This window comes from Eurytemora carolleeae, unplaced genomic scaffold (genome assembly GCF_000591075.1).
Source record: "Eurytemora carolleeae unplaced genomic scaffold, Eaff_2.0 scaffold523, whole genome shotgun sequence".
Classification (NCBI taxonomy): domain Eukaryota; kingdom Metazoa; phylum Arthropoda; class Copepoda; order Calanoida; family Temoridae; genus Eurytemora; species Eurytemora carolleeae.
Window position 1 is genome coordinate 195805 of NW_019396427.1, and position 23128 is coordinate 218932.

The 23128-nt window shown below is 35.0% G+C and overlaps 2 protein-coding genes across 2 annotated transcripts; one reads left to right on the forward strand and one right to left on the reverse strand.

The window, feature by feature from the left end:
- The first annotated feature begins 258 nt into the window (after window positions 1–258).
- Window positions 259–11328, forward strand: LOC111703091 (myosin-M heavy chain). The gene is made up of 13 exons (XM_023474951.1): window positions 259–262; window positions 368–426; window positions 963–1482; window positions 2060–2414; window positions 3814–3978; window positions 4439–4550; window positions 4811–4929; window positions 5252–5315; window positions 6777–6873; window positions 6956–7095; window positions 8140–8228; window positions 9120–9245; window positions 10345–11328. The coding sequence occupies exons 1-13, from the start codon at window positions 259–261 to the stop codon at window positions 10349–10351; spliced, it is 1857 nt and encodes a 618-aa protein (XP_023330719.1). The 3' UTR covers window positions 10352–11328.
- Window positions 11329–13160: 1832 nt separating this feature from the next.
- On the reverse strand, window positions 13161–19193 carry LOC111703094 (early endosome antigen 1). Its single transcript, XM_023474953.1, has 7 exons — window positions 18988–19193; window positions 18301–18430; window positions 17885–18077; window positions 17229–17302; window positions 16616–16765; window positions 15226–15305; window positions 13161–14342 (listed from the first exon to the last, which is right to left on the reverse strand). Exons 1-7 carry the CDS (start codon window positions 19170–19172, stop codon window positions 13823–13825), a joined length of 1332 nt encoding a protein of 443 aa, XP_023330721.1. The 5' UTR covers window positions 19173–19193; the 3' UTR covers window positions 13161–13822.
- Window positions 19194–23128: the final 3935 nt, after the last annotated feature.

The following is a 23128-nucleotide window of genomic DNA, read 5'->3' on the forward strand; positions in this document are numbered from 1 at the left end:
TATTACTAAAATGTTATTTTTAGACACCCTAGAGATATTACTAAAATGTTATTTTTAGACACCCTAGAGATATTACTAAAATGTTATTTTTAGACACCCTAGAGATATTACTAAAATGTTATTTTTAGACACCCTAGAGGTATTACTAAAATGTTATTTTTAGACAACCTAGAGGTATTACTAAAATGTTATTTTTAGAAGATTGTGCCTTTTATATACATATTAAAGTTAATTGGCTGACATTTTTTTAGGGAACCGATGGGTACCCTGTGGATAACAAAAAACGAATTTTTCTCCAAAATTTCATTTTTTTCAATTCCACAGGCAACGCCGGTAATTCAGCTGGTTATTTATAAACTTGTTTTAGGGTATGACAGTTCTGCCAGCAGTTCTAATACAGAACCAGTTAGAAGTACTGGACATAAGGTGAAATAAATAATAATTATAGTTGTGTTACTCTCATATTGGAGTCTGGGAAGCTATCAGCCTCATTGGAGTACTATTGGAAAGGGGGTTTTCATGGAAGACCCCCTTTCATGGGAAACCCCCTTTCATGGGAGATCCCCTTTCATGGGAGACTTCCTTTCATGGGAGACTCCCTTTCATGGGAGACCCCCTTTCATGGGAGACCCCCTTTCATGGGAGACCCCCTTTCATGGGAGACCCCCTTTCATGCGAGACCCCCTTTCATGCAAGACCCTCTTTCATCGGAGACCCCAACAGCCATCTCATATTCACAATTCTTAATATTCTTTTAATAGCATACCCCCTTAAACTGGTCGATATAAATTTTTATCTAACAATCAAATCATCAAACCTTTTTGCTCAAAAAAATATCATTTATTGATATTATTAATACTTAGGTCGTGAGTGTATTTTTCATTTGTTGTGTCAACAATATGAAAAATTTTAATTAAGCGCTTTTCTGACTCCTGCATCTATTTTTCAAATGGTATTTTCAGACTGTTCCCAGTATACCCCCAGCTCCATCTTTCCCTGGACCCTCTCCAGCTCCAACAGTTGCTCCAGTGAACAGAGATAATAAAGATGAGCAGTCCCAGGATAAGAAACGGGAGCAGGAGCGCCGAGAACAGGAGTTGGAGCAGGAACGGCAGGAGCTGTTTAACGGGCAGGAGAGGTTACGGAAGGAGAAGGAGGCCCTGGAGCAGGAGAGGTTTAGGTTGGAGGAGGAGAAGAAGAACTTCATGAACACTCTGGGAAAATCTGCAGGAGGAGATCTGCTTCAACCTATGTTTAGTGAAGAGAATAGTTTTACTCCGTCCCGTCCCAACCCTAGCCGAGCTCACATTCCTCTCCGCCCTGTAGTTAGTGACGTGTCACAGTTTAGTCTGACCGGGACGGCTGGTTCAGGAACAGGTTCGGACGAACCTGACTCCGATACTGGTTCCACCAGTGCTAGTAGTCTAGCCGCAGCGCTTCAGTCAGAGATCAGAAGACGGGCGGAGAAAACAACCATGCCAGGTTTGCAACTTTATTAGAAAGTAATTTTCTTCTACAGGATTATCCACAAATGATGAGTTTGACAATTCCGAGGTTAGACCTTGAGTAAAATCTTTTTATGGCTTATTCAATGATTAGGCAAAAAAGAAACCAGTTTACAGTTGAGGGAATCATAAATATAAGGAAACATTTTGTGTCTCTGGACTCTGTAGCCTCATACTTTGTGGGTAACCCTGTACTTGAAGCACATTAGATTTAAAGTTTGCACAATTCATAACTTTATCACAAAATTGGTTAATTATTTTTTTTGGGAAGGGGGGGAGGCCGGAGAGGGTATTTCAAGCAAATAGTCCATTTTCCGATTCTGAGTAATTTAATTTTATCTAATAAGATGCCATTGTTGAATACCAAACACGACATTATGGCCTTAAAAAGCAAGTTTCATGAAGAGAATAAAATAGACGCGTGGCAAACATAGGAACAGTAACATATTGGTTTATGAAACTAAGTAAGCTGAATCTTGAAACTAGTGGATGATGATAATGATGATAATGATGATAATGATGATAATGATGATAATGATGATAATGATGACCAGGTGTGGCTGGAAAGAGTATTCTGAAGAAAACCGGAGACAGTCCTCCGGGAGGGAAAAAGATTCCGTTCATCTCGGAGAAGAATGATCGTCATGATCTTCTGATCGCAGAATTCAAGCGCGCGCACAGGAAAATGTTCCAAGGTGCGCCTGGAACAGAGGAGGAAGAGGAATCTAACCCTGGGGGTATACAGGACCCGGAGAACAGGGTTCAGGTTAAACCTAAACCTCCTCCACCTCCACCTCCCACCACAACAGCTCCGATCCAACCTTCTCCGACAGCTTCCTCCAGTAGTACGTTTAGATCGGAGACCTCAACCTCCGTTCGATCCCTCTCAACCTTCAAACCAGAGTTTAGGTAATTGCTTAACAACGACAAATATGCAAAACGCACGTCGATGAATTTTTTTTACAATACTTTCAGTGATAACCAGAAAACAATGGAATAGGAAAACTATATCATAGCAATGCTTAAATATTTAATTTTTATTCAAAGCAAATATTAAATCGCTAATTTCGTGAAATGGGTGTGCTTAGCTTAAAAATCGCAGTGTCTCATGCTAATTTTCAAGTTATAACTTGATTCTGAAAATCGTCTCCCTTTTCATAGTTTTCTGGTTATCACTATAAGATTACCATGATAATATTATATTTAAACCCAGAAAACTGTGGAATGGAAAGACGACATTTAAGCAATCTCAAAGGGATTGTTACGGAAAAATGAAAGGGGGTATAGGATAAAACCTGAGAATCTCAGGCGTTAAACGATACATATAAGACATCTATCTGATGTTCCTGTATCCAAAAATTGATATAAAACTGAGTCAAAATTATACGAAAATCTATATATATGAAATTTTGTATAAACGAAGAAGGTTTAAACAGATCATAATTCAGAAAATATACAAACAACCTGAAAACGAGTATATCCCACAGAAATTTGAGAATCTCAGGTTTGTATTAATTTGACACAGTTTTATATCAATTTCTCCAGACAAAACATCAGATAGATGTCTTAGATGTATCGTCCAACGCCTAAGAGATTCCCAGGTTTTATCCTATACCCCCTTTCATTTTTCCTTTACAGTCCCTTTAAAAAGTGTGTTTTGTGTTTTCATCATGCAGTGTTACCAGGAATCTTTAACTGAGTCTAACAGTCTTTTTGCTATTAGGGCAGTTTTTGATATTGCAAAGGTTGTTTTGTCACTTTCATCAGATGGAACACGGAGATAATTCTTTCTACGGGTTCTCTTCCAGGAACCTTGCTTATAGGGGTTCTCTTCCAGGAACCTTGCTTATAGGGGTTCTCTTCCAGGAACCTTGCTTATAGTGGTTCTCTTCCAGGAACCTTGCTTATAGTGGTTCTCTTCCAGGAACCACTCTTATATGGATTTTCTTCCAGGAATCTCTCTTACAGTGGTTCTCTTCCAGAAACCTCGCTTAAAGGGGTTCTTTTCCAAGAACGTATATAGGTTTTATTTTTGGAGATCCTCATGGTTTTTATTGTCATATGTGACACATATGCATCATCTGTTGTGTTAGGTGCGGGGTTTAAACCAGTAATTACCAGTGTAGACATCAATTCACTTTCCGGTCGATGTTTAACTTCAGTGATCTAACGAGAACTTATCATTATTATTAACTTTATTTCATCAATATTATAACATAATCACTGTAAATGACAAAAGACATGACACTTTCTTAGTGAGAAAATGGACATTAGATAAAAATCGAATATATTAATTTTTTCTTTTTAGAAGTGGAAGTGGAAGTGGTAGCGAGGGTATAGGATCCGGTAGGTTAAGTTCAGGTTCAGGAGAGAAGGATTTGAAGGGAGCTAAGGGTCCTCTCCCCCGGTTTATCCCTGGAATACCAACTCCAGATTATGATTCTACCCCGGACAGGTCTCCGTTCTCTCACAGGTATCTCATCCTATACTTTAGTGTTAATGCCTCTAGAGAGTACGAGATTTGCAATGCTCAACTAAATTTGCACCGGCCCGGTCCTATCCTTGTACTATAATGGGATCCTTTCCGCCCCATGATTGGCTATATTTCAATAGTTTATCAGAAGTATTAAACATTTAAAAAGTGATTTTCGTCTTTTCTGCCTAGCTTGTCCTTAGTCTTAAACCCAAAGCTTATACCTGTCTAGTTTGGAGTGATGTGTTGGAACATTGACATCCTGTTTAGAGAATGTCATCCTTTTGAAATCTTCTTGATTAGCAGCAACAATATTTGCACCATGTTTCCTGTATTATGGGATTTCAAAATTGTGGCCTGTACTTCTCACAGCAATCTTTTGATTAATTTCATTGTTTAGTTTGTGTGTCATTTATGCTTATTACAAAAACAAATGTATCCAACTTTATGCACTGTACAGGAAACTGTACATGAGAAACCGAGCTCCAGGTAAAGCTGTACAACCTCCAACTGTTGATGGAATATCTAGAGCTAAATCATTAACATCTCTTATCTCCTCACCAGATATCAAGGTTAAATCAAAATCTTTTTTTTTTAGATATCTAACCATTAGTTTTTTAATTCACATAAGTTTATACATTGCGAACCAGAAAGCTGTGTAATAGGAAGACGACATTAAAACAATATTTAAATTAAGCAAAATGTAGCTTAAAAATCAATTATTAAGTTAACATGATCTTTGTATCGATTGCACAATTGCTGTGTCTGGTTTGCTCTGTATTGTATATAATTTTCCTCTCATGGTAATTGCATTTTTCTAAATATTGTTTAGGTTGAGAGCCGAGTGCCCCTGAAGGGTCGGGCCCCTATCCCTGGTCCCCTAAAGCCTGCGATATCTATGAAGGATGTTTCTGGATTCGGATCAACCTACTCTTCACACTCTTCACTCAGGGATAAAAAATAAATATTCAGACAGCTGATTCTTATATCTGCTGATTCTAAAGTCAGCTGATTCTGCTATCAGTTGATTTCACTGTCAGCTGACTCTCGCATAAAACAGCTTGTTGGATGACCCGCCATTTTCTTGAACTCAGCCATTGTTTCTCTATTTTCCTGGAAGAAAATCTTCAATTACGAATTCTGGCAGTTTTCTTAAACACACTTTCTGAACACAACCTTGATAGTTACAGAACAATATGATCCTTCAACCTAATTTTTAAATGTTTCCTGCAGACAGAGTAAATCCTAAATATTTAGTTTATTTTTAATCTAGAAGTTTCGATGCGCCATCTTTAAACTTCAGTAACCTTTCAAAATCCTCGAAACAAGATGGAAAGGTTAGTTTCGCATTTTACCCAAAAAAAGAAAATTAAAATATTTAATTTAAATTGATTTTACGGTTTAATTGTGTTGTATTTAAAAGATATTGTGTATATCTATATTTAGAACTGAATACATGCTTCAAATATTCTTATATCTTTGAAACCTGGGACCGAATTAAATAAATTTGAACTGCGTCGCTGAACTTCCAACTGCTGGTTTAAATTTGAACCACCGATTCAAAGTTAAAGATTAAGGAATTGTTTGAATTGTTTTATCCCAATAAACATGGGAATTCAGTGACGAATTCGATATCGTCTTTTTAAATAATTCTTTGATTTAGTATTGTGATACCTATTGAGAAAGCTGTAATCTGTAAAAGTTTCGTCTGCTATGTTTACATTTTGTTTGTTTATGTTTTGACTGCATACGGTTGTACTTAGTAAAACAAGAAAATTACAGTATACAAACAGAGTAAAGTTGTCCGTCTTCGCTCTTCATCTTGCGGAGACATTATAGACACATCTTTACAGTCTTTTACCCTTTTCATAAAATAAACTATAGCAGACATGATAATATTATGGCTTTTGAAATTAGGTATTACAATGCTAATTCATAACAAAGACGACATCGAATTCGTCACTGAATTCTCATGTTTTTTGGGACACCCTGTATGTAAATCCCAACGATATGACAAGCCAGGCGGATATGGCAAAAATAATCGTTGTAGATGAAACATTGAAATATAGTTAATCGTGGGGCGGAATTATTCCCAGTTTAACGATAATAGGGGCGGACTGGTCCGTTTTTAGAAGAGCTTTCATAATCCCGGGACATTCTGACTGATGCAATGGCATATCTATATAAATATATGTTGTCTGAAAGTTTAATATATGATCAGTTACACTTGCTATATGAAAATATCATCTTTATGCAGTTGTTACTCAATTTCCGTTACCTTGAAAAATGGTCTGCCAAAGTATACAGTGCACACATATATATGTAGGTCACATTGATCTAAGTTTCTTTCTGAAACGGTTGCTAAGAATGAGTGTTATATAGTTCTAACATATTTATGTCCAGGGCTACAAAAAAATACAACTATGATAGTGACTATATGTTAATACGAAGGCCACAAGGTGTTGCGATACTTTAAAGTCAACATTTCAATCTTTCACTAACATATTGATCTGTGAGAGGTGTATCCCACTCAACTCATCAGTACATTTGAATCTAAGGAATCTAAGCTGAACCAACCTTTTGTTTTACTGCCCCCTCCGGTACACTAACTAAACTGGCAGTGGTCAATATAGTTTCGGTCTGACTTTAGGCTGCATCTGGTTAAATTTACAATCATTAATTTAAAACGAAAATGTTGCGTGGTATGCGGGGAAAACTACAAGTTTATCAGTTAAGAAAGTTGGATACAGATTTTGCATAGATTTGCATTTTTAAAATAATCAAATATTATTTTGTAGACTGGTGGTGATGGTTCTGAGGTTTCCAGCAAAATATCCCATTTCTCTCGGAGACACAGAGATACAGAACAAATATCTATGCAGTCATTCTCAATAGGTCTTGTGATATTTGACCTATAATGTGAATTCAATAATACAATATGGTTTCTAACTGTTGACTATAAACTTAATTACTGTAGATACAGTTCGAAGTAGTGTTGAACCGAAACCTCCGGCGATATATTTCGAGGAATCGAAACCATCCCCCTTGGTGACTGTTCAATCCTACTCTGAGGGAGAAAGTTTTAATTTCCAAACCAAACCCTGCCAACCACACGAGGTAAAATTGATAAAATTTAAGTTTAAAATCTAAACTTTTGACGTCTGGATAACAACTACAGAAAGTTTACTTCAGTTAGGAACTAAGGAACTAATTTTTTGCCTCAACTCCTATTTTTTTTTTATCTTTTACAGGGTTACCCACAAAGAATGATACTTCAAAGACGACTGTAGAAGATATTAGTTTCTTTGCAAGACTGAAAACCTAACTTAACTCTACCTTAGATAGTTAGTTAAATAGAGGTCGTTATTAAAGTCTCATCTTTTGTGGGGAACCCTGTATATTTGCATCCTTATAGTGTAACCCCTTATTTAGCTTTTAAGTTTAACATCTAGGATTGAATCACATTGAATTTATTTCCAATAAAATAAAATTCATTTTACAGGGTTACCCCCAAAGATCGAGACTTCAGAGACGATTGTACAGAATTTATACTGTTTGTTTCATAATGTTCCTGGTTTCCAGCCACTGTAAACTTGTTTCTCTCTTTTACAAATCAGTTTACAAGCTTTTAGAAGACTATATATATTCAAGGCAGAAAATATGGGATCGTCTTAATTTGACTGTTTTAGGTCGTCTTTGCAGTCTTATCCTTTGTGGGAACCCTGTATGAAAAATGGCAACATCTTGCATGTTTCCAAATCTCTGCTATAGAAAATAGGATTTGAAATCCTGAAATACAACCGAACAATATTTTTCTCATGCCACTCTTATGTGTACAATTGAAAAATCATTATTTATTGTAATTAAGCAAAAACTCAATTCCTATTATAAAGATTTTGATTTTAAATGACTTAACTTTTTGAATGATAGATTCCTAGAAACTATCCAACCCAGAAAACTGAAATTAAATCCTTATTTTTTTAATTTTATTTTTATAAAACTAAGGCAAGAAAACTGGATTTAAACTCAAATTGTGAACATAAAACACAGTAATTAAACCCATTTCACTTTATATGTTGAATTTTAATCTTATTGCGTTATGACAACATTCCATAGTTTTTTGAGTCTCACTGTAGCTCTGTCATACTTTCATTTCTTTAGATTCAAACCAAGCCTAGTGGAGATCTAGTGAGTAGAATAGCTAGTCAGGATTATAGAGCAGCTAATGCTCAATCAGCTAACTATAGTAGGTGAGAAATATATTTAGTTAGGATTATAGTAGAATAGCTAATTAGGATTATAGAGCAGCTAATCAATCTGCTAACTATAGTAGGTGAGTAGGATAGCTAATTAGGATTATAGAGCAGCTAATCAACCTGCTAACTATAGTAGGTGAGCAGAATAGCTAATTAGGATTATAGAGCAGCTAATCAATCTGCTAACTATAGTAGGTGAGCAGAAAAGCTAGTTAGGATTATAGAGCAGCTAATCAATCTGCTAACTATACTAGGTGAGTAGAATAGCTAATTAGGATTATAGAGCAGCTAATCAATCTGCTAACTATAGTAGGTGAGCAGGATAGCTAGTTAGGATTATAGAGCAGCTAATCAATCTGCTAACTAAAGTAGGTTAGCAGGATAGGTAGTTAGGATTACAGAGCAGCTAATCAATCTGCTAACTAAAGTAGGTTAGCAGGATAGCTAATTAGGATTATAGAGCAGCTAATCAATCTCCTAACTGTAGTAGCGGTGATCAGTATCAGGATCAGGATAAAAGTAATAGAAAACTTTCGCGAAAAAATGCGAAAAATTTCGTTCGTATTTCGCAAAATTTCGCATTTTTGGTGCGAAAATGTATTAAGTGAAAAATGCAAAACGATACGAAATTTTGCGAAAAATAATTCCCTTACTTTAATAAATGTTTGATGACAAATTCCGATTTTTTTGTGAAATTTTCGCATTTCTTATTTTGCGAAAAAAATTCGCATTTTTCGCGAGCGAACAAAATGCTAAATTTTCGGCCAGTAATTTTTTTTCGCGAAAATGTGAAATTTTCACGAAACGATTTCTACTTTTCGCTGGAAACCCTAGACTGACCAGAATTACAAATTAAAAACTTGAATATTTTAACATTCTCTCTAGGATAAAACCATTCCCTGAGATCTCCTCGTTTACCCGGGGTCAGGAGGAGAAGGATGAAAAACGAGGATTTAATAAATTCTCCGGATTAAAGAAACATGCTCCTCTTCCTCCACCAATACTGAGAAGGTTTTAAACTTTTTTAAAAAGTTTGCAAAAATTCCATTTTTGTTTGTCTTCCATTTACGTAGAACTGAAAATATTGATGTTCAAAAAGCCAGAAAACTTTTTCGAGTTCTCACAAAAAAAACAATAGGGGGCCAGGGCATATTGCCCCCCTTTCCCCTCCAGTCAGAATAGGGCCAAATGATACACTAAATGATCTAACAAAAAAAATGACCATAGAGAAAGGAAACGAAGAGGTAGAGCTTAGCTCGAATGTACATAACCGATTACACCGATTAACTAATTAACTAATTAATAGAATGATCGGTTGTGTATATCATTTTATGTTTACATAACTAACGCTGTACACTATGTGGCGGACCAATAATGTAAAGTTGTAAAATATTTTTCTTTATAAATGAAATTTAAACAAGCTAAACCTAAATGTTGATTTAATAGTGATTCTTAGTATTATACAGGGTGTCCCAAAAAACATGGGAATACAGTGACGAATTCGATATCGTCTTTGTTATGAATTAGCATCGTAATACCTAATTTCAAAAGCCATAGTATTATTATGTATGCTAGAGTTTATTTAATGAAAAGGGTAAAAGACTGCAAAGATGTGTCTATAATGTCTCCGCAAGATGAACAGTGAATACGGACAAGTTTACTCTGTTTGTATACTGTAATTTTCTTGTTTTACTAAGTACAACCGGTTGCAGTCAAAACATAAACAAACAAAATGTAAACATAGCAGACGAAACTCTTACAGATTACAGCTTTCTCAGTAGGTATCACTATACTAAATCAAAGAATTATTTGAAAAGACGATATCGAATTCGTCACTGAATTCCCATGTTTTTTGGGACACCCTGTATATTTGAAAAATATTCCTCAGATAGATACAGGGTTACCCACAAAGGATGAGACTTTACAAACGACTAAGCAGAATTTCTGCTGTATTTTATTATCTACATAAGTACAGACTGAAGGTATAATTAAATCCCCGGATCATTATAAAAGTGTCGGGTCGTCTTTGTAATCTCATCCTCTGTAGGTAAACCTGTAGATTAAACTCTCCACTGCAAGAAAACTTGATTATTAATAATTATTATTTTAGGATTTGAAACTGAAGAAGAAGAAAAACTAAGAAACAATTCGTGGTTTTGTTTAAACATCAAATTTTTGATTTGAACTTTAGATGCAAGCTCCAACTTCAGAATTAAACAACAAAAAAGGGGAAATAATCTTCAAAACAAAATGTGAAATTCTCTTATCTAAGTCACGAATTTGGTCCCGCTCCCAGACCAGAGATGAGATTTTAAAAGCTTAAACCCGAGTTAAACCCTGTCTTTGCCTCTACTAGACCCAAGTAAAGCTCAAGTGAAGACCCGGGTTTTGGATGGCCTTGAGTTTAGTAAAAACCAACCACCTTGGGTTTTTCTCTTTTCAAGGCTCGGGTCTTTAGTAGCTGATGATAGTAAATTTCTAAAAAACTTTGATATTTGTATACATTTAAAATCTCGGGAATTATTTGTGGTCTCAAATTTGATCAAAGGTTTATAAAATAAATTCATACTATGCAAATAATGTATCTACGTTAAGTTCGAATTTCAAAATTTACATCTCCTTGTCACAGCTAGCAATCTGTGTGCTACAGAGAGACAGCTTTCTAAGCAGTCTCTATAAATTGGTCGAATCAGAGCCAATCCTGACTTGGGTTCTATCTGAGTTCAACTCTGGGGTTCACTCGGGTTTAAGATTTTAAAATCTCATCTTAGGAGTCGCTTAGATTTATAAATTTTCTATTGTCTGCACATATAGTTAAACGTATTTGATTTAAAAATGTTGTATATCCATTAAAAATATAAATAAGCCCATCTGAACAACCCCTTAACAGGGACTGTAATTGTAATTTCAAGTGACCATCCATTTGGCATGCCCGATTCTCAATTCTAAAAAGCTTTGCCTCGTCAATTTTTCAATTAATTTTGTTATTTTCAATTGTGCTTACCCGAAGTGACTTGGATATTCATGCTACAGAAACAATGGAGAAAATTGTCAGAATTAAATATTTTTCAAGGTACATTGGGACACCCTGTATATAAAGCGAATGTTTAGTGAAACGCCCTGTATATATAGAGAATGTTTAGTGAAACACCCTGTATATAAAGCGACAGATTGTTAACCAGTAAAATATTTAAAGAGTTAAACATAATTTTTGCTCAATTCATGTAATAGTAGTAGCTTACAGAATTATTAAACGTGATTGTAATTTCTTGGTAAATTCCTATTAATTTGTTACAAGTCAAAAAACAAGCAGACGCGCAAATTTTTTTTACAACTGTTGACTAAGCTAACACTTACAGTTACAACGTTTAGTTAATAATTCAATATAATTTAATATCTGTAAAAAATATTATATAAACTCCCCTTTAGTTAATTCATATACGTACTTGGCATTATTTCCACCCATTAATAATAGAATTTGTATTTGTAATATGTATCTCTGTGTATTCAAGATTTAAAATTGTACTAAATAAATTTAAAAGAATAATTTGTTCAATGTTAAGTCAATCTAGTCAACTTAAACTTAAAACTTCGCTATAAGTACGAGTTCTTCTGAGTTCCTCAATCAAATCGTTTTTTAAAACCTTTTACTTAGCGTAAAAGTCCCCAGGATTCAATCCTGTAAAAAGGACAGAGTTTGCTCGAAGATGCAAACCCTGATCGTTAGTGCTATGATCGGCACCTCCCGGCTTATCATGGCTCAATCATAGAAACACTCAGAAGACTTTCAATACTTTCCTAAAATGATCATCCTAGGTTTTACGTGTCTCATACTTCATATGGAATATATAATCTGAGAAAAAAAAAAAAAACAATAATAAACACACAATTTTGTAAAAATTAAGTTATAAATGAGCCATTGCTTTGCCATGAAACACCTGGAAACTCAATTTTTATCAAATTCTCGATTGCTTCCAGATGGGTAAAAAATACATCATGACTGGTTGAAACAGATCCACCTATACAAATTGCATTAGTTTGTTTTTTCCAAAGTCCAAAAAAGTGTCTTTGCTAAATCTACTCAATCTACTCAACTAAAACTTAAAACTACGATATAAAAACGAGTTATACTGAGTTCCTCATTCAAATCGATCAAGGAAATCCCCAATTATGATCGCACATACATAAATATAACGAACAAACGAACAAATATTACTACTTGTAAGAAAATTCAGTTTCAGATTAAATATATTTATTTTCTAAAGAAATATCACCAGAGGCGGGGGAGGAGATCATATACTTTAATCATTTCTAATTTATAAGGCAAGCGTTAACACAAAGAGTTACGAGATAAAAATTGCAAACATTTTTCTCTCCTAATTAGACACGCATCTAACCAATCAAACCAGAAGTCCCGATGCTTAAATGATAAAACTTTGCCCCTTTATGGAGTTTCAAACCAAATTAATATTGCAACTGACAAGAAACCGTTTGAAAATTAGGGCTTCGTATAATCTTAAAGCGAAAAACAAGGCACATCAATATTTTATGCATGTTTTGAATATGGATTATGCTCTTATGTACTGTAGGACAACTATGCTGCAGGGAATAATATCAACAACTAAAATAAACAAAATCATTTACAAAATACGCAATTAGAAAAAAAAATATAATACAAATTTTAGAAGTTTTTAATTCTTCGAACAATAGTTTGTGATTTGGAGTTCTCAACAATAAAAATACTTTTCTGAGATCCATTTTTATCTGGAATTATGAGACCAATGGCCGAATTTAAAGAATTTGAGCCGCGGCTTAAATATGGTTGGTGCCACTTAAAATTGTATCAAATGTTTCAAGATTTAAGCCGGCACTTAATTTAAACTGGGTTTTGGCAGATTTAAACCGCGGCTCAAATTCTTTAAATTCCATCTCAAGTTGTCTTTTCTTGGGTTTGTGAGCTAGGCTTTGCTTTGTGCATAATATCAAGCATATTCAAGCATATTCAAACATTTTCTTTAATAATGCAAAGTAAATTCTTCACCATGACATTTTCTTTGATGTTCAAGTAAAAATATAAAGTTTTTGATGGATTCCAATATAAACTTACAATTAATTTATAATGCAGTTATTTTAATTTTCATAGATCTATTTTAAATGAGATTTGCAAAAGAATAAAATTATTTTTTGATTGTTTTGGGCTATGTTGCATTTAGAGTTTGGTTGAAAAACAAAGAACGCTTGTGACGTACACTAGATTAATTTTTTTAATATCAAATAAATCTAAATTCTATTTACTAGTTACTAGATAGAATTCGATTGGTCGTTGGTTAACAGTTTTCAACAACTCAAAAATAAACAGAGTTTGTTTGGTAGATTATTATCAGGTAGTTTCAAACTGGATTATTTGGTTCATTCTAATAAAATTATTAGGCAGATTTGAAGCGACTTTTATGGTAGATTTACAAGGAATAATTTGGTAGATTTAGTAGATTCAAGTATTATTTGAACCTAAAGAGATTGTTTTATTGTTTGGTATATTCTGAAGGTGTTGTAATGTTCGGTGGATTATAAAGAACTGTTTAGTAGATTTAAAGGGATTGGTTTGCATTTAGATCCTCCTCCTGTATCCTAGGACTGGAGAGGATGGATGGAACACTACCTAAAGGAGATTTAGCCAAACATGGTTCACTGAAAACTCCTGTTCTCATTCCTACTGGAACAAGACCATCAAGGAACAGACTCTGGCTCATGTTCCTTGAATTCTGGAAGGTATTTGATGGAGTTTCATCTGCAAGACTCCGGGTAAGCGCATTATCAGATTTCCTAGTTTTTCCTACTCCAAGATTACCGTTGACTCCGTCCGCACTGTTCAATGCATCATCCTGGAGTAGGGTTCTCATGAGGTTCCCTAGGTTCGGATTAGAGTCTACTATCTCCGGTAGGTCCTTGAGAGTGTTGATGACCCTGTTGACGGTCTGGTGGTAGATCTCGTCGATCTTCCTGACCTCCTCCTCGGCCTGCTCCCAGTTCGAGGTCAGGATCTCCCGGTTCTTAATGAACTTATTCTTCATTTCCTGCTGGGACTCCTCTCTGGACTCCATCATGTTTCTAAAACAATAAAAAAATTAATGAAAGCGTAATTTCCCTCCCTGCAAAGATGCAATGCCCCATTTACGTACTTTTAAAACCTTTATCTGGTTAGGTATGAATCAGAAATCAATATTTTGGTTTCTTTAAACTGTTTATTTTCATTTGCGGGTTCTCTGTGATAGTGGCTTGCGCATCTTTTGTAGGAAGCAATGGAGGAGCTTACGGAAATAAACACTTGTCAAGCCAAGAACACGGCGGAAATAAACACTTGTCAAGCCAAGAAAACGACAGAAATAAACACTTGTCAAGCCAAGAAAACGACGGAAATAAACACTTGTAAAGCCAAGAAAACGACGTAATGTTCCAGAATCCATATTTTTAATGAGATTAAAGTTTCAAGGGTAACGTTGTAAATTTGGCGTTGGCATCTTTTCGTGGAGGGTCACTGTACGCTTGAACAGTCCCTTAAGAGTTGTTTTAAAAACCAGCTTTGATTTTCAGTCTGCTAGCTAAATAATTGTTTACATGTCAGGTAGAATAAAAGTTTCATGGCTCAATATCGATAGAGAAAATTATTTACCCCAGCTTTTTTTTAAATTTAGGAACTGAACCAGGGAACAGGAATAAAGGGAAAGGTAATGGCGCCGGTCTGGCATGAGAAAGCCAGTCGCACTGCTTTGCAGACGAGTTCGGTATTCGGTGTACACACACTCTTTTGGTACAGACACACACACATGACGTTTCCGCCCCCTGAACGAAACACTTTGCTGAAACAGTAATTCTTTGTATCTGTAAGTTGTAAACCTATGAATTCTTCTATGTCAAACAAACAGTCAAAGGTTTACATTAAGTTAAGTTAAGTAAGAGAGTGTTCAGTTCTATTCTAGTGCACTAGTAGTACCTAAGTTGTGCCAGGGCCTTATTCTGTTCTAGGATGATAGTTTTGGTCTCTTCCAGGTTCAAGTTCTCCAGGTTCTCCCCCTGCAAATAGTGATGTGCAAAAAGTTGTTTTGCTTTTAGGTTTTTTGGGGGGTTTTATTTTTTCCTTTATTTTCTGTTTGGGTCAAAATTTGGCTTAGTAAAGAACAGCAATTATTTTCCAAAATTTTTAATTCCAAAATTGTTAATCCAATTGTTAATTCCCGAATTGTTAATTCCAAAATTGTTAATTTTAAAATTGTTAATTCCAAAATTGTTAATTCCAAACATATTTTGACCCTGACGGAAAATATAATAAATAACGACCCAGAAACATTCCAAAAAACGAGTGTATTCTTTAATGATCGTTTTTGGATAATTTTTCCATTTCTTTAAAGGATAAAAGCAAAGTTGAATAAAAACAAACTTTAATCTAAGAGTTAAACGTGTTATGAAAAATTTTGAAGAGTTGAACCAAATCGCTTAAAGGGAATGTGAACATAATTTTAAGAAAGTAGTAAGTAAGTAATTGTTTATTTATGAAATATTACAAAAACATACAAAATTAAGTGTTTCAGGAGAAAATATTTTAAAACCTCCAAAAATAGAGTTTGTGGGAATATTTCCCCACAATTCTAAAAAAAAATAGAAAAAATAAAAATCAAAGGAAAAGGAAAGTTACATATTTATTGTTTACATTATATCTAATATAAACTGGTGCTGGATTGTTAGTATTTTTCGACGATGAATTAACAACTTTTAGATATAAAAATAATAGATTTATTTTTAATGCTAAAAAATAAAATAAAGTAGGCTTTATGGGTTGTGAAAAATATATAGGTTCTAGGCTTTTGCTTTCGTCGCTTCATTTGCAAACATCGCATGTGTTAAAATTAAAACATTGGTTCTGCTGATAAAATCTTCAATTAAATTCTGTTTAAAATTAGAAATAAGATTGATATTTGAAAGCTTAGAAAAGTGTTGTTTATGTTCATACCATATTTTAGGGAAATTGTTAGGAGGAAGCAGTCCGATTTTAATAGATTTTACTATAGGAATACAAAAATCATGTTTGTTTCTAATACTTGCGTTTGAGTGGCCCTTACTACAAGATGTCAATGTCCGATTCACAACGGTACCCTTGAAACCTTTATCTGATCAATAATGTGCAAGATATTGTTGTTTTTTCGAGATTGAAAAGTGTGTACTGTCTAACTAATTGAAAATAATCAGTTTTCTTAATAAAAAACATTGATATATAATTTATACTTAAGCAGACAAAGCTTTTAAGGATACCGTTGTAAATCGGAGATTGCCATGTTTGCATAGAGGGTCACTTAAATTTACGCTTACAGTCCCTTTAACAAAACTACCTGAAACCTTGTCTCCTCCAGGTTCAGGTTGGGTCTAGGAATCTCCTGGTGTGTGGTTGAAGACTGCTGCTGTGTAGAGAGTATCTTGGAGATAACAAGATCTAACTGATAAACCTGATCAGCGAGGGACGGAACATGTTCTGCTCCGATCTAAAAATATCTCGATGAGAAGAAAATAAAAATAAAAATACGAAACTTCATTCCGAGCCCCTTTCATATTTCAGTAGACTTTTTAACTACATATCAAATCAAATCATTAAGAACGAGATGTCAAACCATGATGATAGATAAATCATTCAAATAAAAAAATAGAAATCAAATTCTCACTAAAAAAGAGGAGAACCTATACGGGGAGAGGGGGTCGATGGTAGATAGGGTTTCCCACAAAGAATGATTTTGTAACGACGACATAAAACTCATATTATACGACGATCCACTGGTTAAATTGAATCTTCTGCATTAAATTTAGTCTTTAAATTTAATGATTTAGCAATGAATCGTTGCAGAGAATCGCTAATATAAGGAAACAGGCAGTATAAATTCTGTACAGTCGTCTCCAACGTCTCAACCTTTGAGAGTAGATCGATTTGTAGATCAATTAAAAGCTTCCTACCTGTCCATGTGATTCTGAATGTTTTCTATCAGCGATGGCTAGCGCTAGAGAACTTATGGAAGTTCCATTATCACCTAAAAGCAGATATTTCATTTAATGAAAAGGATACAATGAACATGTTTAACCACCCCCTTTTAGTAAAGAAAATATGGAAGAATAAAAATTTTATTAGACCCTTTGTACACTAAGAATTCTGCTTGACCAAAAAGTACAATGTGAAACAACTGAAGTTTACAGAATTAATTTTTTTTAGAAGATGCTAGTTTGAAGACAACTGTCAGTGGCTGGGAAATAAATACTATTAAAGATCATGATTCAGGGATTTAGTAACCGAAAATATTGTTTAACATTTCAGACAAAATAATTTGAAATCTACGAATGCTTGGTTTTCGAATCCTAAAAAAGTGGACATTTAAGTAAAAAATCCACTTCTGAAAAAAAGAATAAGTGACATGACTTCTAGCCTACCTAGGGTGTGTTTGTCTTGAGACCTATGATCTAGCAAAATTTATGGTTTTATATATAAAAGGTCTACCAACACCAAAAGGATGAAAAGGAGTATAAATCAAGAATTCTTTTTGTAAATAAAATACTTTTTATAATTTTGCATTTGTTTTCTGTAAATAGCTACCTCTGAAACAAAGAACTAGGTTTACCTAGAGTATCAGACCCTGTGCTAGCAGACATCATAGCTCTGGAAAAATCACTGAGGGTATCCAGGTTCTCTGTCGGAGTAACAAGGAACTGAGAGGATCGTCTCCCCTTCTCCAGTCCTAGTTCCAACCCTAGCTCTAGACCCTCGGACCTTGAGTCACTAGAACTATTCTCCTCATCATCCTCCATCTCACACTTAACATTTGGGAGTTAGGACAGTATATTTTAAAGAATTGAGAAAATTAAAATGAAAAATAACCAACCCTCTTCATACCTTTTATCTTTGTTCAACACGTTTTCAGGTGAAAAATACGATTTTTTTCGTACACAGGGTTGCTCTGAGGTATAAAGGTCACCGTGACTTAAAATCAGGGTTCGATGATGGATATGAAAAATAAAATAAAACACTAAAACTAACCTGAGATCCCGGGAAGTAAAGATCAAGTTTAGAATATATCTGAGAAACGGCTAAACTAGCTCTACTAAGCTCAGCACCCTGAGCTAGCAACATTTCACGAGCCCGTTCCTTCAAGCTGGTCAACTCAGATCTGAACATTAATAACAGTTACCTCTTAAGTTTTCTTTTGTGTACGTCGACCTTTCTGTTAATAAGGCTGAATGATATTCTGTCGTTTTAACGCTAAAAATAATTCATACATTCCCACCCCCCTCATCCCCTTGCCATGAGTGATTTTCTTCCCCTCTCTCTTCCACATAATAAATATGAATAACTTTTGTTATTAAACCAAATTTATTTTTTGCGAGAGTAAATCACCAATTTATTAGGTTCAAGCGCAATTTTAATTTATGGGAAAAAATTAACGAAAAAAATCAATGGGAGGGTGAGTAAATAAATGGAAGAGTAAATGGGAGGGGGAGTAAATAAATGGAAGAGTAAATGGGAGGGGGAGTAAATAAATGGACGAGTAAACGGGAGGGGGAGTAAATAAATGGATGTAAATAAATGGATGAGTAAATGGGAGGGTGAGTGAATAAATGGAAGAGTAAACGGGGGGTTTGGTATTAACTGGAAGGAGAAGGGAGGAGTTAGAAACTGAAAGAGGGGGAGGGGAGATCAACAGGTAGAAAGGGGGTTAAAAGGTACCTGGCAGATTGTAGTTCCTGAGATCTTTGTTCAGCTCGTCTGACCAGCAAGCTATTCTGCTCCTCAAGCCGGCGCACTACATCTTCACGACCACTCAGCTCTCCGCGTAACCGGCGCACTTCTGCCTCACTCTCACGCAGAGCATCCGCCAATGTATTCTTCTCCGCCTTTAAGAATAATTTCATAATTATATTAATATTAATACTTTTCACAAATATTATCATCATCATTTTTTTGTTTTTTTTAATTATTCAAATAATGATTTACTAATATTATTATTATTACCATAAAACTTTATTTCGCACACAATGATGGTACAATTAATTATATGCAAGCAAAGATAACGCTGTAGATATAATATAATAAAAAAAAACATATTGATTTTATATAACTTGCTAGTCTATACAAAAAAAAATAACTCATTTTAAATCATTGATAATACAAAAATTGTTATACACCAAACTTAGATAGCAATTAATCCGAAGTTGACTGTGTATAGCAACGAAGATATATATATATATATATATATATATTATAATATTATGAGGAAAAAATGTAATAATGGAAATTCTTAAACGAGATGGCCTGAGTTAAAGAATGCACGAAGATTATTTCATCAGTTTCAGAATTACATTTTTTATCCTTATAAGATTAATTTTATATCATATTTGTGAGGTTCCATTTTTGTCGGCTCAGACGTTACAAGACACACAAAAATGACGTCTTACAAGGATATCTTGGTACCAAAACCCTCAAGGACTGATCTCCGACGAAACTTCTACTCAAACCGGGTGGTAAACTTATGGAAGACTTTATCTATTAAAATCAAGGATGCAAAGTCTAAATATTTTTGAATCTCTACTTGACGCCCATCTTTAACACCTTGAATTCCGATGCCAGGACTAGTGAGCCAGAGTATACACAAATCTAGAGGACAGGATCACTACTCCGAGAGGACCTGACTGAAATTTCCGCTTTACTCCTACCTGGAGTCCTGGGGATAACTCATCAAGTATTCCAAGTAAGTATAAGCAAATACCCAAGAAATTATATTAAAAAATAATTCCGACTATACAAGTTGGAACAGTTAACAATATGAAAGGTTGCAAATAAATTTTATGCTCTTTCGGGGAAGGAGGGTGTGACTGGCCACCTGCTCTAATAGTTCACAGGCCTCCTCTATTGGACATTAAAATATCAACAAACATTCTTCGTTGAAAGTATGAATTAATAATAAAAGTTCTTTTGTTGGGTGAAATGATTTTAGAAAATGACGAAAGTTGTTGTTAGAAATGATTATTTGCCTAATCGAAATCAATGACAATTTCATCCTTTGTCTTAAAACAAAGTTGTGGGTCCTCAGTGAATATAGGGCACATAACTATATAAAGAAGAGTTAAAATTTAAATTAAGGTAGAAAAAGCATGCAAAGTGTTCATTTGAACTACAGGATATGACGTCATGTTAGTAGTTCAAACGAACAATAGTTCAAACAGGAGTAGTTCAAATGAGAATCCACCACATTCATCCTAATCGGATGAATTTAAAACAATTATTTTTAAATGCCAAGCAACGAAGGCTTGAGTTTGGTGGTAGTAAAAGACCATTTTTTTGTTTGGATTTATAATTTACTTTATTCATTGCACCGCCGTTTTGTAATCTTTCTTTTTATTACAAACTAGCTGATGTGCCAGGCGTTGCCCGTGGAATTTTAAAAATCGAATTAAAACAAAAACTTATAATTTATTTAGCTTATGTCATCTCCAAGGGTATCCATGAGTTTCCTCACTAAAATTCAGCCCATTTGATTCCGCCGTTTGGCCAGCCATAGCAAACATGAAGGAAGAACTTTAACTATAATACCCCTACTTTTTTTCAAAACAGAAACTTTAACAAGTCATTATCATTACCTGGACCTTTGTCCGTTTTTCATCTCATAGAATTTAAGTTTAAGTTGAGTTTTTCATTTTTAAAAATGTTTATACTATCTCAAGTTTAAACACTAATTATTACTAACATAGCAGTATAAAAAATGTGGAGTGTTTAGAAACAATTCTTTTTTTTCTACTAGTTTTGTTTGAAGTACAGATAAAGTATAGTATAGTATAGTTATTGGACTATTTGTTGGAGTGATTAAAGTTGTAATCTTTATATCATTCAAATTCCAAATATAATCCTAGGGACGTCAAGGTCCACCGTTTGCCCTTCTTCCAATAAGGGTGAATACAAAGTTAGCTGTACATTACGAGCTGCTCTTTGAGTCTCTGATATGTTAGCTGTACATTACCGAGCTGCTCTTTGAATCTCTGACATGTTAGCTGTGCATTAACGAGCTGCTCTTTGAGTCTCTGTCACTCTGGTTGCGGAGATGCTTCTAGACTAAGATATCCACAGCTGCTCCTAGAGTATGAAATATGTCTATGATATCCACAGCTGCTCCAAGAGCATATGATATATCCACAGCTGCTCCTAGAGTATGAAATATGTCCATGATATCCACAGCTGCTCCAAGAGCATATGATAGATCCACGATATCCACAGCTGCTCCAAGAGTATGAGATGTCTACAATATCCACAGCTGCTCCTATAACCTGAGATTCTCTCTATAGCTGAGATGCTTCCCTTACATTCCTAGTTGCTTCTACAATAGGTCTTGAAGAGCTGTGTGTGAGGAGCAACATATCCTGCCCAAAGATTATCTTGTATGTTGCTCTTGGAGACCTAAATCTGGCGGGATATTCCAGTTCTTCTCTATGTCTTGGATATCTTATTCCCTATCTGTATCCTAGTTCATGATATCCTAGTTCATGATATCCTAGTTTATGATATCCTAGTTCCCCTCGATATCCTAGAGCTCCTGGTCCCTCTATGTATTCTGGATATTCTAGTTCCTGGTATCCTTAGTTCCACTCGGTATCCTAGAGCTTCTAGTTCCTCTCTGTATCCTGGATATTCTAGTTCTTGATATTCTTAGTTCCCCTTGGTATCCTAGAGCTTCTAATTTCTCTCTTTATCCTGGATATCCTTGTTCCTGGATATCCTCTCTATATCCTTATTAGGATTTTAGACGGGCTGGTACAAGAGTAATTGGTCCAGGCCCAGAACTAAAGGATATAAATCTCTCCAGATATGTGAAGAGCTGTCTACAAAGAGCAACCTCTTCAATCCCAGGATGGTATAGCACCTGGTATCCTGGATTATCTCATTCATATCTAGATATCCTGTCCTCATAGATCCTCGTTGTTATTATCATTGTTGTCAGATAGGAGATAAGTCTATGACATCCTAGTCCTCTTATGCGTTCTCTGAGGTAGTCCAAATTCAGGCCGGTACGAGAGTAGTTAAACTAGCTGGACTGGAGTAGAACCTCATTGTCTTAGATTTATTACTTGCGTTGTATTTCCAGTGGACCTCTTATTAGGCTCAGCTCAAATATCTAGAGTAGTTGAATTAGCTGTAGCTCGAAATAGTCTCATGACACTATGGTTGCGAGTATCTAGAGTAGTTGAACTAGCTGTAGATTTATTCTATACCTCCAGTGAACCTATAGGGAGGCTCTCCTAGAGTATCTAGAGTAGTGGATGATGAGAATGAGGCTGTCCTAGCTGTTCTGTATCTCCAGTGCCTTTTTTCATAGATCCAACTCGAGTAAGGAATCCCATTGGACATCTCTAATTGTGCATAGTGCACTCTCCTGCTTTAGTGAACCTCTCACTAAGCTCAGTTCTAACATCCAGAGTAGTTGAACTATCTGTAGATTTACTCTATACCTCTAGTGAACCTATAGGGAGGGTCTCCATAGTATCTATGAGTAGTTGAACTATCTGTAGATTTACTCTATACCTCAAGTGAACCTATAGGGAGGGTCTCCATAGTATCTATGAGTAGTTGAACTATCTGTAGAGTTACTCTATACCTCTAGTGAACCTATAGAGAGGCTCTCCTAGAGTGTCTAGAGTAGTTGAACCATATGTAGAGTTACTCTATACCTCTGGCGAACCTATAGAGAGGCTCTTCTAAAGTATCTAGAGTAGTTGAACCATATGTAGAGTTACTCTATACCTCTAGCGAACCTATAGGGAGGCTCTCCTAGGGAGGGTCTCCATAGTATCTATGAGTAGTTGAACTATCTGTAGATTTA

What these genes read in the sequence shown, in the direction of transcription:
- LOC111703091 (XM_023474951.1), top strand. An exon ending in TCTTCACACTCTTCACTCAG is followed by an intron (nt 4,930 to 5,251) that starts GGATAAAAAATA and finishes TTTTTAATCTAG; the next exon opens with AAGTTTCGATGCGCCATCTT. An exon ending in AACCCTGCCAACCACACGAG is followed by an intron (nt 7,096 to 8,139) that starts GTAAAATTGATA and finishes TCATTTCTTTAG; the next exon opens with ATTCAAACCAAGCCTAGTGG.
- LOC111703094 (XM_023474953.1), bottom strand. Translation starts at nt 19,172, where the DNA reads ATGAAATTATTCTTAAAGGCGGAGAAGAATACATTGGCGGATGCTCTG. An exon ending in ATTCAGAATCACATGGACAG is followed by an intron (nt 16,766 to 17,228) that starts GTAGGAAGCTTT and finishes AGATATTTTTAG; the next exon opens with ATCGGAGCAGAACATGTTCC. An exon ending in TGGAGGAGACAAGGTTTCAG is followed by an intron (nt 15,306 to 16,615) that starts GTAGTTTTGTTA and finishes CACTATTTGCAG; the next exon opens with GGGGAGAACCTGGAGAACTT.